The sequence below is a fragment of the Puma concolor genome, chromosome E4, assembly GCF_028749965.1.
Source record: "Puma concolor isolate L17-30 chromosome E4, mPumCon1.1.hap2, whole genome shotgun sequence".
NCBI classification, from domain to species: Eukaryota; Metazoa; Chordata; class Mammalia; order Carnivora; family Felidae; genus Puma; species Puma concolor.
The window spans coordinates 642,517-654,054 of NC_141683.1; the positions used below are offsets into that span (position 1 = coordinate 642,517).

The 11,538-nt window shown below is 52.8% G+C and overlaps 2 protein-coding genes and 1 long non-coding RNA gene across 30 annotated transcripts in view; 2 read left to right on the forward strand and 1 right to left on the reverse strand.

The window, feature by feature from the left end:
* Positions 1 to 5,856, forward strand: part of UBAP2L (ubiquitin associated protein 2 like) — a 39,766-nt gene extending 33,910 nt beyond the window's left edge. For 6 of the 26 annotated variants that reach the window (XM_086693202.1, XM_086693201.1, XM_086693206.1 and 3 more), the window contains 3 exons: positions 2,793 to 2,860; positions 3,589 to 3,786; positions 4,192 to 4,943. In XM_086693202.1, the coding sequence (XP_086549328.1) occupies positions 2,793 to 2,860; positions 3,589 to 3,786; positions 4,192 to 4,671 (746 nt within the window). In that variant the 3' untranslated portion in view covers positions 4,672 to 4,943. Of the gene's footprint in view, positions 1 to 2,792; positions 2,861 to 3,588; positions 3,787 to 4,191; positions 4,944 to 5,068; positions 5,526 to 5,736 lie in introns of those variants that run through there. The other 20 variants (XM_086693211.1, XM_086693230.1, XM_086693220.1 and 17 more) reach the window with 9 other exon arrangements.
* On the reverse strand, positions 36 to 6,727 carry LOC147572164 (uncharacterized). Its single transcript, XR_015245779.1, has 3 exons — positions 6,342 to 6,727; positions 2,129 to 6,238; positions 36 to 2,087 (listed from the first exon to the last, which is right to left on the reverse strand). It is a non-coding gene; the product is annotated as an uncharacterized LOC147572164 (long non-coding RNA).
* On the forward strand, positions 6,692 to 11,186 carry HAX1 (HCLS1 associated protein X-1). Of its 3 annotated transcripts, XR_015245778.1 has the most exons (8): positions 6,692 to 6,859; positions 7,320 to 7,582; positions 7,762 to 7,955; positions 8,434 to 8,497; positions 8,610 to 8,716; positions 8,845 to 8,935; positions 9,351 to 9,540; positions 11,056 to 11,186. XR_015245778.1 is itself a non-coding variant. In XM_086693247.1 (7 exons), exons 1-7 carry the CDS (start codon positions 6,807 to 6,809, stop codon positions 9,434 to 9,436), a joined length of 858 nt encoding a protein of 285 aa, XP_086549373.1. In that variant the 5' UTR covers positions 6,692 to 6,806; the 3' UTR covers positions 9,437 to 9,595. The 3 variants fall into 3 exon arrangements, 2 of the variants coding, with proteins under 2 accessions (XP_086549373.1, XP_086549374.1); XM_086693247.1 differs by lacking the exon at positions 11,056 to 11,186 and having other exon boundaries at positions 9,351 to 9,595; XM_086693248.1 differs by lacking the exon at positions 11,056 to 11,186 and having other exon boundaries at positions 6,698 to 6,859; positions 8,434 to 8,485; positions 9,351 to 9,595.
* The last annotated feature ends 352 nt before the right edge of the window (positions 11,187 to 11,538 follow it).

The following is an 11,538-nucleotide window of genomic DNA, read 5'->3' on the forward strand; positions in this document are numbered from 1 at the left end:
CTAGGAGCCAATGTTGTGCTGTGGACGAAGGGTGGAGGGGGGCCTTCTCAATCAAACCCCAGCGTAGCCAAAGGATGGAGAACTGTTACCTTCTCGGCGTGGTGATTTTATCAAGTGGGAGAGGGGGAGGCAGCGTCAGTTTTCAGCCCTTTGATTGAATGGTAAAGAAAGTTATTTGCCGAAAATCCCTGATTCCCCATGCTTAGTACAGCGCTTCACTTTTCACCCAGATCTTTCCTGTGCCTCTGACGGAAGCAGAGGGAAAGGACGACAACAGCTTGGAGTGTCATGTCATGGTGAAAGGCAGAAAGAGGTGGCGTTTGGAGTTGGTTTAGGGAAGTGGCTTCCAAGGCCCCGGGCCAGATGGCTGCTTGAGAGCTGATTGGGTCTTTAGTGACCAGCTAGTTGGTGACTCCGGCTGTGACAACCGTGCTGGCCTGCAGCACTGTTCTCAGTCCCTCGAGACTGCTCGGGGGTTGTGGACTGCTCGTTGCTGTGCACTTGTGGGCGTAGCTAAGGACGTGCGGGAGAGGTTTCGTTCCACTTCTCCGTGACGACGGGAGCTCTCCCCACTCGGTCCAGCTGCTGGCACACCGTCGCCCCTTTGTTTACAGAGTTAACCCGTCCGGCGAGAGCATCATCCTTCGCTAAGTGCAAACCTGGATACTCCACTTCCTCTGTATTTGTCCCCAGCCCTCCGGGGCTGCCATGCTGGGAGGCATTGGTTGTCGTTTCTCCTCCCTGCCGTCCACCTCCTGTCCGTGTGCTCGTAGCTGCTTGGGAGCGGGGAAGGGGGGGGGATAGGCGGGGCGTTGACTGTTGGAAAGCCAGAGAACTCTAGTCTGAGGAGCTTTCTTGTCGCAGGTGCAGGGGAAGTGGGGCAGCCACACAGGTCACGTCTAGGGCCTCTAGTGCTCACACTCAGGCTGTTAGGGCTGCTGCGGTGTTCTCTCGTGTCCTGCGTCTCCAGTCCTTTCGCCCAACACCCGGACCGCGGCCTCAGGACTAGAAGCTGGATTTTAGCTGGTCCGGCCTCTGGGAAGACTGAGCCCAGGTGTGTGTGGCAGGGGCACTCCGGAGCTAAATTGCTCCCTACCACCCAGCTCGAGAAGCCAGTTAGCCATTTGTCCTGTCCTGCATGGGGTGGCCCAGGGTGTCCACAAGGCGTCAGAACCTTTGCAGTAAAGATCAATCATCATCTCTCGTTTCCCTCAAAAACGTTTGTATCCCGTCCGTCCCACCTCACTGTCGGCCCTCCGCACAAACCTCCTCGGTGCTGTAGCAGATGAACTGTCCTTAAAGTCAGGTCCGCCACCAGTGACTGGCACACGGGCACCTGGGGTTTGAGAAGGGAAGGGAAGGCACTACCCCGTTAGTCCCTGTATCATCCCTCCTTCTCCTTCAGGGCCTCTGAGGGGAGAATTGCTGCTTGAGAAGGGGTGGTATTTTCCACGCTGTCTCTGCAGTTGTGCGATTTTTCTTTGGCACCTTCTTGGCGTGATCTGGGTTTGTGCTATGGGCGGGGCTTCCAGGTGAAGACACCACACGTACCGGGAAGATCCTGAAGTGGTTGTCCAAGGTGGACTCCACCTTGGGAGGCTGCCTCCATCCTAGGCATTGGGAGGATTTGGGTTCTGGACTTTGACGGGGGAATTGCTCTTGAGTTGTGGGGGGACTTGTGATTTGGTCACTTTGGCACGGTGCTTCTGAGAAGCTCTTGCACCTGAGGGCCTCGAACAGCAGGAGAAGGATCCAGGGACACAGGCTGAAATGCAGTTTTTCTGAAGTTTCATTTTATCTCATGTGATGAGATCGACTATATCTTAAGTGTGTTTTAAATTCTGAGTTAATTTTGAAATGCTTTTCCTCACATCTTTGCAGAAAATTTGTTTAGTAAGACGCTGGATTATTTTATCTGATGGCTTTTTCTCGATCCATTGCCCCATACCCCAGGGTACAGTGTGTATTTCAGTTTAAGGACTAGAAATCGAGATGAGGAATATGCTGTCCTGGTTTCCTTGGAGTGGCCCTGGTGGCAGGGAGTTTTTACCCGGGGAACACAAGTCATTGGGAGTATGGATGAGAGCCTGTGTCCCCGGGAGAAGCTCAGGGTGTAAAGCACGAGGACGTCGGATTTTGTGTTCCACCTGGACTGGAGGAGACAACATACTCCACTCCCTTCCTTACCCTCCCCACCTCCCCGTGCTTGGGCCTCAGTTACTTAGCTGGAAATGCACCTCTGTGTGGGCTCTTTAAATCCTAAGTACGTGGCCTAGAAGCGCCAGAATTGGAGACGCGGGGCCAGGTGAGCCAAGACTGACAACGGGCCGTGCTCTTGGGGTCGGACTGGAATGCTCCTTGGGTGCTTACCTTAGGCTGCGAAAGCATGCAGTCCTGAGCCCAAAAGTGTCTCTTTGTGAACAGGAAGATCCCAGACTACCTGTCTTCAGGAGCAGGACTGAGTGGACTCTGGGTGCGTCGATTTGAAATGGATGTTAAACATTTAATACATTTCTTTTGGGCTTTGGCACAAAAGCGTCTTGAAAGGTATATGCTGGTGAGGCTTGCCTGTAGCCTTGCCCCACAAAAAGCAGCTCCCCTCACATACATACTCAGTATGCACCTGGAAAGGGCAGACTTGGGGCATGAACCCTCATCTCTCAGGACTGACCTGAGCTGGAAACACAGCAGGACCCCCTGCAGTGCTCTAGCTAGAGGCTGCGCACACCGTCTCCCCCCGAGAGGGGGGCCAGGCAGCCAGCTGAGCTAACTCCTGTTTCCTCCTCCCCCAGGTGTGTCAGTCACCTCCAGTAACACGGGCGTGCCAGATATCTCGGGTTCTGTGTACTCCAAGACCCAGGTAGGTGCCTTGCTCGAGGTACAGGTGGAAAGATAACGGACGCAGAGGAGGTGGCGTTGCAATGACAGAAGCTCAGTGAACAAGAACAACCTGAGAGATGTCAGGAAGCCCATCCCAGAAAATGAGTGGTCTCTAGATTTCAATTTCTAGAAGTTTGGAGTTAGCCCTCTGAGAACAAGCAAGAGAAGTGTTCAGGAAGGGGAGGTGTGGCCGGTCGCTGTGATGCGGGATTTACTGTGCAGCTGTCCTGACGTTGCCCACCGCCAGCCTTCTCGTAACTTTCCAAGATGACGAGTACGGACTGAAGGGAAGCTGGTGCGATCCAGTCTTTGTAAAGACACAGTGGGAGCGACCGTGAAGTGTCAGGGGTCCTGGCGGAGTGCTTCGTGGCCAAGCTCCAGGGTGGCAATAGGGGAGCAGCTGCAGATGGTCTGCGACTGCAGAGTCACGGGGCAGCCTCACACCCGTCCTGTCGTGTGGTCCCCACGGCTAGGGAGTCCACGGCACCCCTGCTTCACGTAGGAGAGGACGGAGGCAGAGAGGGAGTACTTTTGTCAGGATCACACGGCTCCCAAAGAGCACAGCGGAGGCAGACCCGGGCACCCGGTGCAGGTGCGGTGCGCCTCCTTTGCTGCGTGCTGCTCTCAGTGGGTGGAGGGCTTGGGCTCAGAGAGTCCAGGGCTTGGTTTGCTGACCCCTTTTGCTGTCTCTCCCCACCCCCTGGACAGCAGTCCTTCGAGAAACAAGGTTTTCATTCCGGCACTCCTGCTGCCTCCTTCAACTTGCCTTCAGCCCTAGGAAGTGGGGGGCCCATCAATCCAGCCACAGCTGCTGCCTACCCACCTGCCCCTTTCATGCACATTCTGACCCCCCATCAGCAGCCGCACTCCCAGATCCTCCACCACCACCTGCAGCAGGACGGCCAGGTAATAGCTCTCCCCTCTCCTTTCCCTTCCTCTTCCTTCCTGTCCCCTGAAACTCCCCCCTTTCCTTCTCTTACCCTTCCTCACCACCACCTTCACCCACCCCTCCCAGCGCCAGCCATGGGCACACAGCACAGACAGACACGAGCGCACACGACACAAGCTGCCGGCAGAGGAGCGGTCAGAGAAGGGGCCGGGCTGAAACCTTCTTCGCCCGGTTCCTTCGGTGCCTTTCTCCTCTACCTCCTGTAGCACAGCTGCCCTCATCCCATCAGACCTGGGTCACACCTACCCTCTGACCTCTCCCGGCCTCCCCCCTTCCCAACATTGTAGCTTTCCCTTCTAATGGTGGAGTTCTATTGTCAAAGTTTGTCCCTTTATTTTCCATATATCCTGGTTCTGCCTCAGCTACCATATTTGCAGATGATTCTGTGTTGCCCGCGCCAGCAGGAGGAGCAGGTAATGAAACTGAATGATGATGTGCTTGAACCCACTCCTTCCCGGCCCCCACTTCACCTCCACAGCCTCAGGGAACTCGAAGACAAAAAGCTGCACCGTCACAGATCAGGACACACAGACACAGACACCTTGCTGAGCTCTCTGGCCTCCTGTTCCTCTCTTGCCCTCCCCTCCCCAGTGCCCTCTTTTTCTTTCTGCCCTTCCGCGACTCTGGAAACACTCGGTTACTGGAACGGAACGGATTCTTGGGCCAGCGTCTGGAGCCTGGGGCCTCAGACTCTCTCTCCTGCCTTTTGGCTGAAATGGGCTCTCCGCTGTGCAGTGGGGGGAGCGGGGGGGCACGGGCTGGTACAGGTGACCTGTCCTGCGTCCCGGGGAGCTGGGATAAGTAAGGGCTGCCTTGCTGTCAGAGACAGCCTTCCCAGTTGAGGTGTTCATGGGATCAACGAGAACGAAATCATCTTGTGGTCACTCATCTCCAAGAGGCCATAACTCTCTAGAGAGAGTAGCCTTTTCTCAGAGCAGTGGGGGTAGGGGAGAAGGTGGGGTGGAAAGTGGGTAGAACTCATTCACAGTCTTGTCTCTAAAAGGTCCTGCCGTCTTGTCATCGTTCCCCTGTTTAAAGGCTGGAAATGCTTTCTTCCCTGTCCGAGGCAACCTAGCAGCTATAGAAATTAAATGTTCTGTGGTTTGGAAGTAAACTTCAGAGCAGTTTCTCTAAGCAAGGGGAGAGCAAGAGTTTCCAGATCTGCATGTGAAGATGTCACAGATCTGTCCCACTAACTAGACACCTTTCTCCTCCTCCTCATCGTCCCATTCCCTGCAGACGGGCAGCGGGCAACGTAGCCAGACCAGCTCCATCCCGCAGAAGCCCCAGACCAACAAGTCTGCCTACAACAGCTACAGCTGGGGGGCCAACTGAGGCCCTGAGCCTCTTCTCCTGGTCCCATCTTCTGAGAGGGCTTCTCAGCCTGGCAACTACGGAAACGGCATCAAAGAAAGGAATGTGGGGGGGGGGGGTCTGCTGCCCCCCCCACCCCCAGCAGCCCACCCCATGCCTCAGCTTCATGTCTGTCCATTCCCATCCCACCCCCCACTCTGTTGTATGTATTATAGGATTTGTATTTTCTCCTTTCCCTCCCCCCTTTCCTCTCTTCCTCCCCCCTTGCATTCAAGATTATGAAACTTTGCTGTGGGCCCTGCCTTCCTTCTCCTCCTGTTCACCCTGGTGGTGTATGGATGAGGTGGGGAGGGGGGACCCCCAAATATATATCAGCCCAACAGCCCTAAGTCTCCTCCTTTATTATTAGGAAACAAGACAACAACAAAAAATGGCGTCATGAATATGAACAGCATTGTCAGATGAATTAGTTGAAGTGTTTTTTTTTTTTTTTTTTTTTGTACTGTGTCCTCAAATTTAATGGATTAATGTGTCTTGTATATATAAAAAGAAAACCTCTACCTTCAGCCTCTGCCCATTCTTGCTCCGTCTAGGACTTCCTCAGTCTCGTCAGTGACCAGCTTGGTGAATGAGCGTCACACACCAGCCGGGCCTCTAGCGGGCTCCAGGCTCCCCGAAGGCCATGGAATAAAAAGAGCTCTTTGCCCTTAAAAGTGCTGCTAGTATTTTGCTCTAAGGGAATTCCCTGCCCTCCTCCCCCAAGAACTTCACAGCCTAGAAAGAACCACCCAAATTCGCATCTCCTCCGGAAGCTGCTCATCTGCGGCAGATTTCGGGCTGTGGAGGGAGTGGGAGCAGATACTGGGTGGAAAGGGAGAGGATTAAGAAGGAGCTGGAAAAAAACGGCTTTTAAGAACCCAAGTGTAATGCAGATGGGTCCAGGCAAATGAGCTGCAGAGAAGGCAGGGTGACCTGCAGCTGTCAGATTGGGAACCTGGAGGTCAGCGCAGCAGTTCTCGGCAGTTCTCTGTACGGGAGGGGTCTGGAGATCAAGGCCGGGGCCCGGTGGGGGGCGGGGGTGCAGGGAACGGCAGGCTGGAAAATTCAGAGACAGGAGAGGGGGTACTTACAGCTCCAAACTCCTTCCCCCCCCCCCCCCCCCCCGCAAGCCTTCCCTGGGTTCCCCTCGCCCTCTCACCGAGCCTTTGCCCTGCTGGTCGCAGAGCCTGCCCGGTGGGCTCAGGACTCCGCTTAACGACACCACTTTAGCGGGAGAGCGCTAGGTCCGTGCGTCCCCGACCGAGACCCACCGGGGAACTCAGACCAGAAGCGCGGGCGGCGGTTGCCCCCTGGCGGCGGCGGCCGGCCCCACGCAGCCTCACGCCGTCGAAGCGCCCAGGCCATCCGGTGGCGGCGCGTGAGGCGGGCGAGCTTCGGGAGACGCGATTTCGGGACGCCCGCCCGCTCGCCGCCCGGACCGAGTCGCGCTGTCCGCCCCGCCCGCGCCGCGCTGACGGCCGTTTTGCGACAGTGTGCTCGTTCGCAGCCCTGCTTTCCGGCAAGTGGCCCGACGCTTCGCTCAGTTTCCGGTCGCGGGGCCCAGGCTGCCGCCGGGTGCGAATGGGCCTCGGTGGGGTCCGCGGGTTCGAGTCCCTACTCGGGGATGAGCCTCTTTGATCTCTTTCGGGGCTTTTTCGGCCTTTCTCCACCTCGGAGGTTAGAGTGGGTCGGGATCGGACGAGGGTGGGGTCTTCTGAGGGGAGCTTGAGCCCTAACGCCCAGGGGAAACCGCACTCCTCCGCCCTCCGTCACCCGCTGCAGGCCGGACTGAGGGCGCCGCGCTGGGCGGCCGCCGGGGGCGGGGATAACCGCGGTCTGGGGTGATGCAACAGGGGCCCGGGCGGGGGCACAGTGGGCAGGTGAGCAGGGCCCTGGGTCACTGCGGGGGGCCGCCAGGTGAGGACTGGCGTTGATAGAAACGAAAACAAAGCAAAAAGCCGACGGCCTCCCGTAGAAAACACATCCACACCCACGAAGCGAACAAAAACCCAGGGCCAGCCCTCCAACCCTCACCTCCGTTCTGCACACCCTATTCGCGTCCCGCTCTGCCGCCCACGAGCTGACTTTATGGCTTAAAGTACTAAAATGTTGCTGGTCGATCTGCCTTCACTCCCAGCCACAGAGACCCCTTTTTTGGAGGGATGACTCGAGATGAAGATGAGGATGATGAAGAAGAGGAAGAAGAAGGAGCCACGTGGGGCCGTGGGAGCTCGAGGTTTGAGGGTCCGCAGCCCCCGGAGGAATTTGGCTTCGGCTTCAGCTTCAGCCCGGGAGGAGGGATGCGTTTCCATGAGAACTTCGGCTTTGATAACCTAATACAGGATTTTAACAACATCTTCAGCGAGATGGGGGCCTGGACCTTGCCTTCCCGCCCTCCTGGTGTGTGGCTGTCCCCGGTCAACCTGTGGTTCCTGCTGGGTTGGAGGGTGACATTAGCCTGCCGAGATTCGCTGGGGGTTGGTGGGGGGGGTGGGATGTGTGACAAGATGGATGATATTGAGGTTTCAAAGAGCCCAAGTCCTGTCCCACCCCCAGCACCGATCTGCCACCTTCTGCAGAACTTCCTGGTCCTGGTCCTGAGTCAGAGATACCTGGTGAGAGACGGCAGGAGGGACAGACTCTCCGGGACTCAATGCTTAAGTATCCAGATAGTCACCAGCCCAGGATCTTTGGGGGGGGCTTGGAGAGTGATGCAAGAAGTGAATCCCCCAAACCAGCGCCGGACTGGGGCTCCCAGAGGCCATTTGGTCTGGTGAGTGCTTCTGGACGGAGTGAGAGCCTGTGGGAGACAGCTAATGGAGGGCAAGGGCTGGCAGCCGTGCGAGAATCTAACGGGGTGGGATCCCAGGCTCTCCACTTAGTGTGTTTATCTGTTTTCTATACTAAGCTTCTTGTAGGATTTTGGCAGCGGGGGGGGAGGTTGAGGGAGAGGGGATGGGGATTCTGCTTTTTCTCTAAAAAAAAAAAAAAAAAAAAAAAAAATCATTGGTCTGTTACAATTCTGGGACAAGGCAGGATTGTCAGGAAGGATAGAAAGCGTCCATTCAGGAAAGCTTTCTTGGTAGAAGAAGAGAGAAAACAGGTAGGAAGAGGAAGAGATGAGTAAAACAAAAGCTGTCCTAGGTGGGATTCTCTCTCCCAGGGAAAGGTAGTTTTGGAACCTTTGGGTTACGACCTCTCAAATTTCAGGTTGAACGGTAGCATTTCACCTCCTTTGCCTTCTTCTGCAGTTTGATGATTTGTGGCCTATGCCCCCCCATTCTAGAGCCAGAGAAGACAACGGTGAGTGTGGAGGTAGAGGACATTTAACCTGCCCTCTCTTCTCCTCTGAAGTTATTGTTGCCACACTTGACCCCTTCTTTCCCTTGGACTCTTGATTTTGTGTTTCCTCTCTCTACCCTTCTAGATCTTGATTCCCAGGTTTCCCAGGAGGGCCTCGGTCCAGTTCTGCAGCCCCAGCCCAAATCCTATTTCAAGAGCGTCTCTGTGACCAAGATCACTAAGCCAGATGGGGTGAGTTGGAAGAGAGGGGTAAAAGGAACTGTGGCTAGGGGATGCCATGGAGAGCGCGATCTAGGTAAAGAAACCAGTGGGCTCACCTTTATTGATGTTAGAGATCTGGTTGGGGCTTCTCCTCATAGACAGTAGAGGAGCGCCGAACTGTGGTGGACAGCGAGGGCCGGACAGAGACCACAGTAACCCATCAAGAAGCAGACGGCGGCCCTAGAGATGGTGAGTGAAGAGTGTGAATCAAAAGGGTCTGTCTCGGGGCGCCTGGGTGGCGCAGTCGGTTGAGCGTCCGACTTCAGCCAGGTCACGATCTCGCGGTCCGTGAGTTCGAGCCCCGCGTCAGGCTCTGGGCTGATGGCTCAGAGCCTGGAGCCTGTTTCCAATTCTGTGTCTCCCTCTCTCTCTGCCCCTCCCCCGTTCATGCTCTGTCTCTCTCTGTCCCAAAAAAAATAAATAAACGTTGAAAAAAAAAAACTTAAAAAAAAAAAACAACAAAACAAAAAACAAAAGGGTCTGTCTCTTAGTTCCTTGGGAAAGGGGAACCCTTACTTTTCTAGCCTTTAATATTATTCCTCTCCTTGTCCTCTGCTCATCCTCTTTCATCTAGTGTGTCCGTGTGTATCACTTTCTTCCTTAGATCCAGAATCACCAGCACCTCCAGCCCTGGATGACACCTATTCCATCCTGGATTTGTTCCTAGGACGCTGGTTCCGGCCCCGGTAGCCTTGTTAAGCCTCAGCGGCCTTCAGATCCCTTCCACGCTTCGCTCACCATCCGTGTCTCCTCCTGCCACCTCGGCCTGGGGTGTGCGGAGCAGTGAATTGGGGGTATGTCAGTATGTGACTCACCCAAAGTGACCAATAAAACCTTTATTTATGCTAATTCTTTGGTCTTAGTTCTGTCCAGGCTGTTCCACTTTCTAGCACCATCCAGGGGTTCCCAGATCATCTTGGCCCACGGCCACCTTCTTCTTTAACTTTTTTCTGGTTCCAAAACCTGATTTGATAAATAGGGTCAGGTCCCCGGTAGATTATTCTTGTGGAAGAGATAACTATAGAGACAACTCCAGGAAGAGTTCTATCGGGGAATGCACAAATTCTCAAAAGAGGGGGCACCTGGGTGGCTCAGTCGGTTGAGCGTCTGACTTTGGCTCGGGTCAGGATCTCGCGGTTCGTGGGCTCCAGCCCTGCGTCAGTTTCCGTGCTGACAGCTTGGAGTCTGGAGCCTGCTTAGTATTCTGCGTCTCCCTCTCTCTCTCTCGGCCCCTCCCCTGCTGGCGCTCTCTTTCTCTCTCAAAAATAAATTAAAACATTTAAGAAATTAAAAAAAAAAAATTCTCAAAAGAGGAAGCTTGTGTGGAAATGGGTGATGGCTGCTTCCCTAGGATGGGGCAGTTCATGAGAGAATTTGAGGGAATACACTGGCAAATATTTCTTCCTTTACTGGCTATGTTCTTTTTTTTTTTTTTTTTCTTTTTAATGTATGTTGGAGAAAATATAACTAGGACAAACATTACTGGATTTTTTTTCTCGTTAAAAACTCTTTTAGTACTGTGGCTGGGAGGGGCTGATTTTGTATGTTTACCTCTGTTTCCTCGAAACTTTACTAAAACGACACATGATAAAGGGATTTTTCTAAGGAGGCATATCACAAGAACAAAGAAGATATACACTGATGAAATTTTGTCTTTTTATTATATGTTTTGGTGAACAGAAGTTGACTTACCATAGCAAAGTTTATATTTTTCTTTATGGTTAGTGCTCTTTGTGTCATTTAGACACCTCCCCACCCAAGGTTGAAAGGACCCTCTCCTTTTTTTCTCCTTCACAGATTTTTACTAGGTTTGCTTTGTACATTTAGGTGTTGTTTGTTTTTTAATGCTTATTTGGAAAGAGAGTGCGTGGGGGAGGGGCAGAGGGACAGCTAAAGCAAGGAGCCCAATGTGGGGCTCAACTCCACGGAACTGTGAGGTCATGACCTGAGCCGAGGCCAAGAGTCGGATGTTTAACTGACTGAGCCACCATGCGCCCCTGCGTTTTGGTTTTAAATCCACCTGTAATGTATCTTCCTATTTGCTATGAATCTATGAATCAGGGGACCAACTTTGTTTTTTTCTAGTTGGAAAAATACATATGCATATGTATATACAAATACTATAAATATATTTTATACACAGATCGTTGTGCTGGGTCTATCTTTTCTGTTAATCTATTTGTGTACCTCTGTGCCCATATCACATCTTAAAATTGTGTAGTTGTATTTGGTAGAACATATACTCCCACTTTTGTTTCTCCCCTCTCTAACTTCTAACATGTAAGAATGCGATTGATTTTTCTAATCAGCTTTTCAGAGCATCACAGAAACACACGGAGCTGGAGACTAGTGGACATCTGTGGATGGCTCACAGCTTGAAAGCTGGAGATGCATACAAACTAAAGAAGCAACTTGGGAGAAACAGTCTGCAGAGAGATGAAAATTTAGCAAGGATACGTCTTTAATGTCTTTAGAAATATAAGATGATACGTCCATACAGCCAGAACATACTCCTATGAAAAGGAATAAACTTTGGGGAGTTAAAGAAAATGTGATGGCAGAAATGAAAATCTATAAAACGATTCTGACGACAAAGTTGAGAAACTCTCCAGGAAGGTAGACCGAGTAATAGATATCTAGAAAACAGGCAGCAATGCACACCTGAAAGTAATGTTATATGTAACTATACTTCGATTTAAAAAGATTATTTTCAAAGAAAATAGGAAAAAAAATAAAACTGGAATGGTACAAACCATCAATGAAACAGACCAAGAAAATATCCCAGAAGTGAA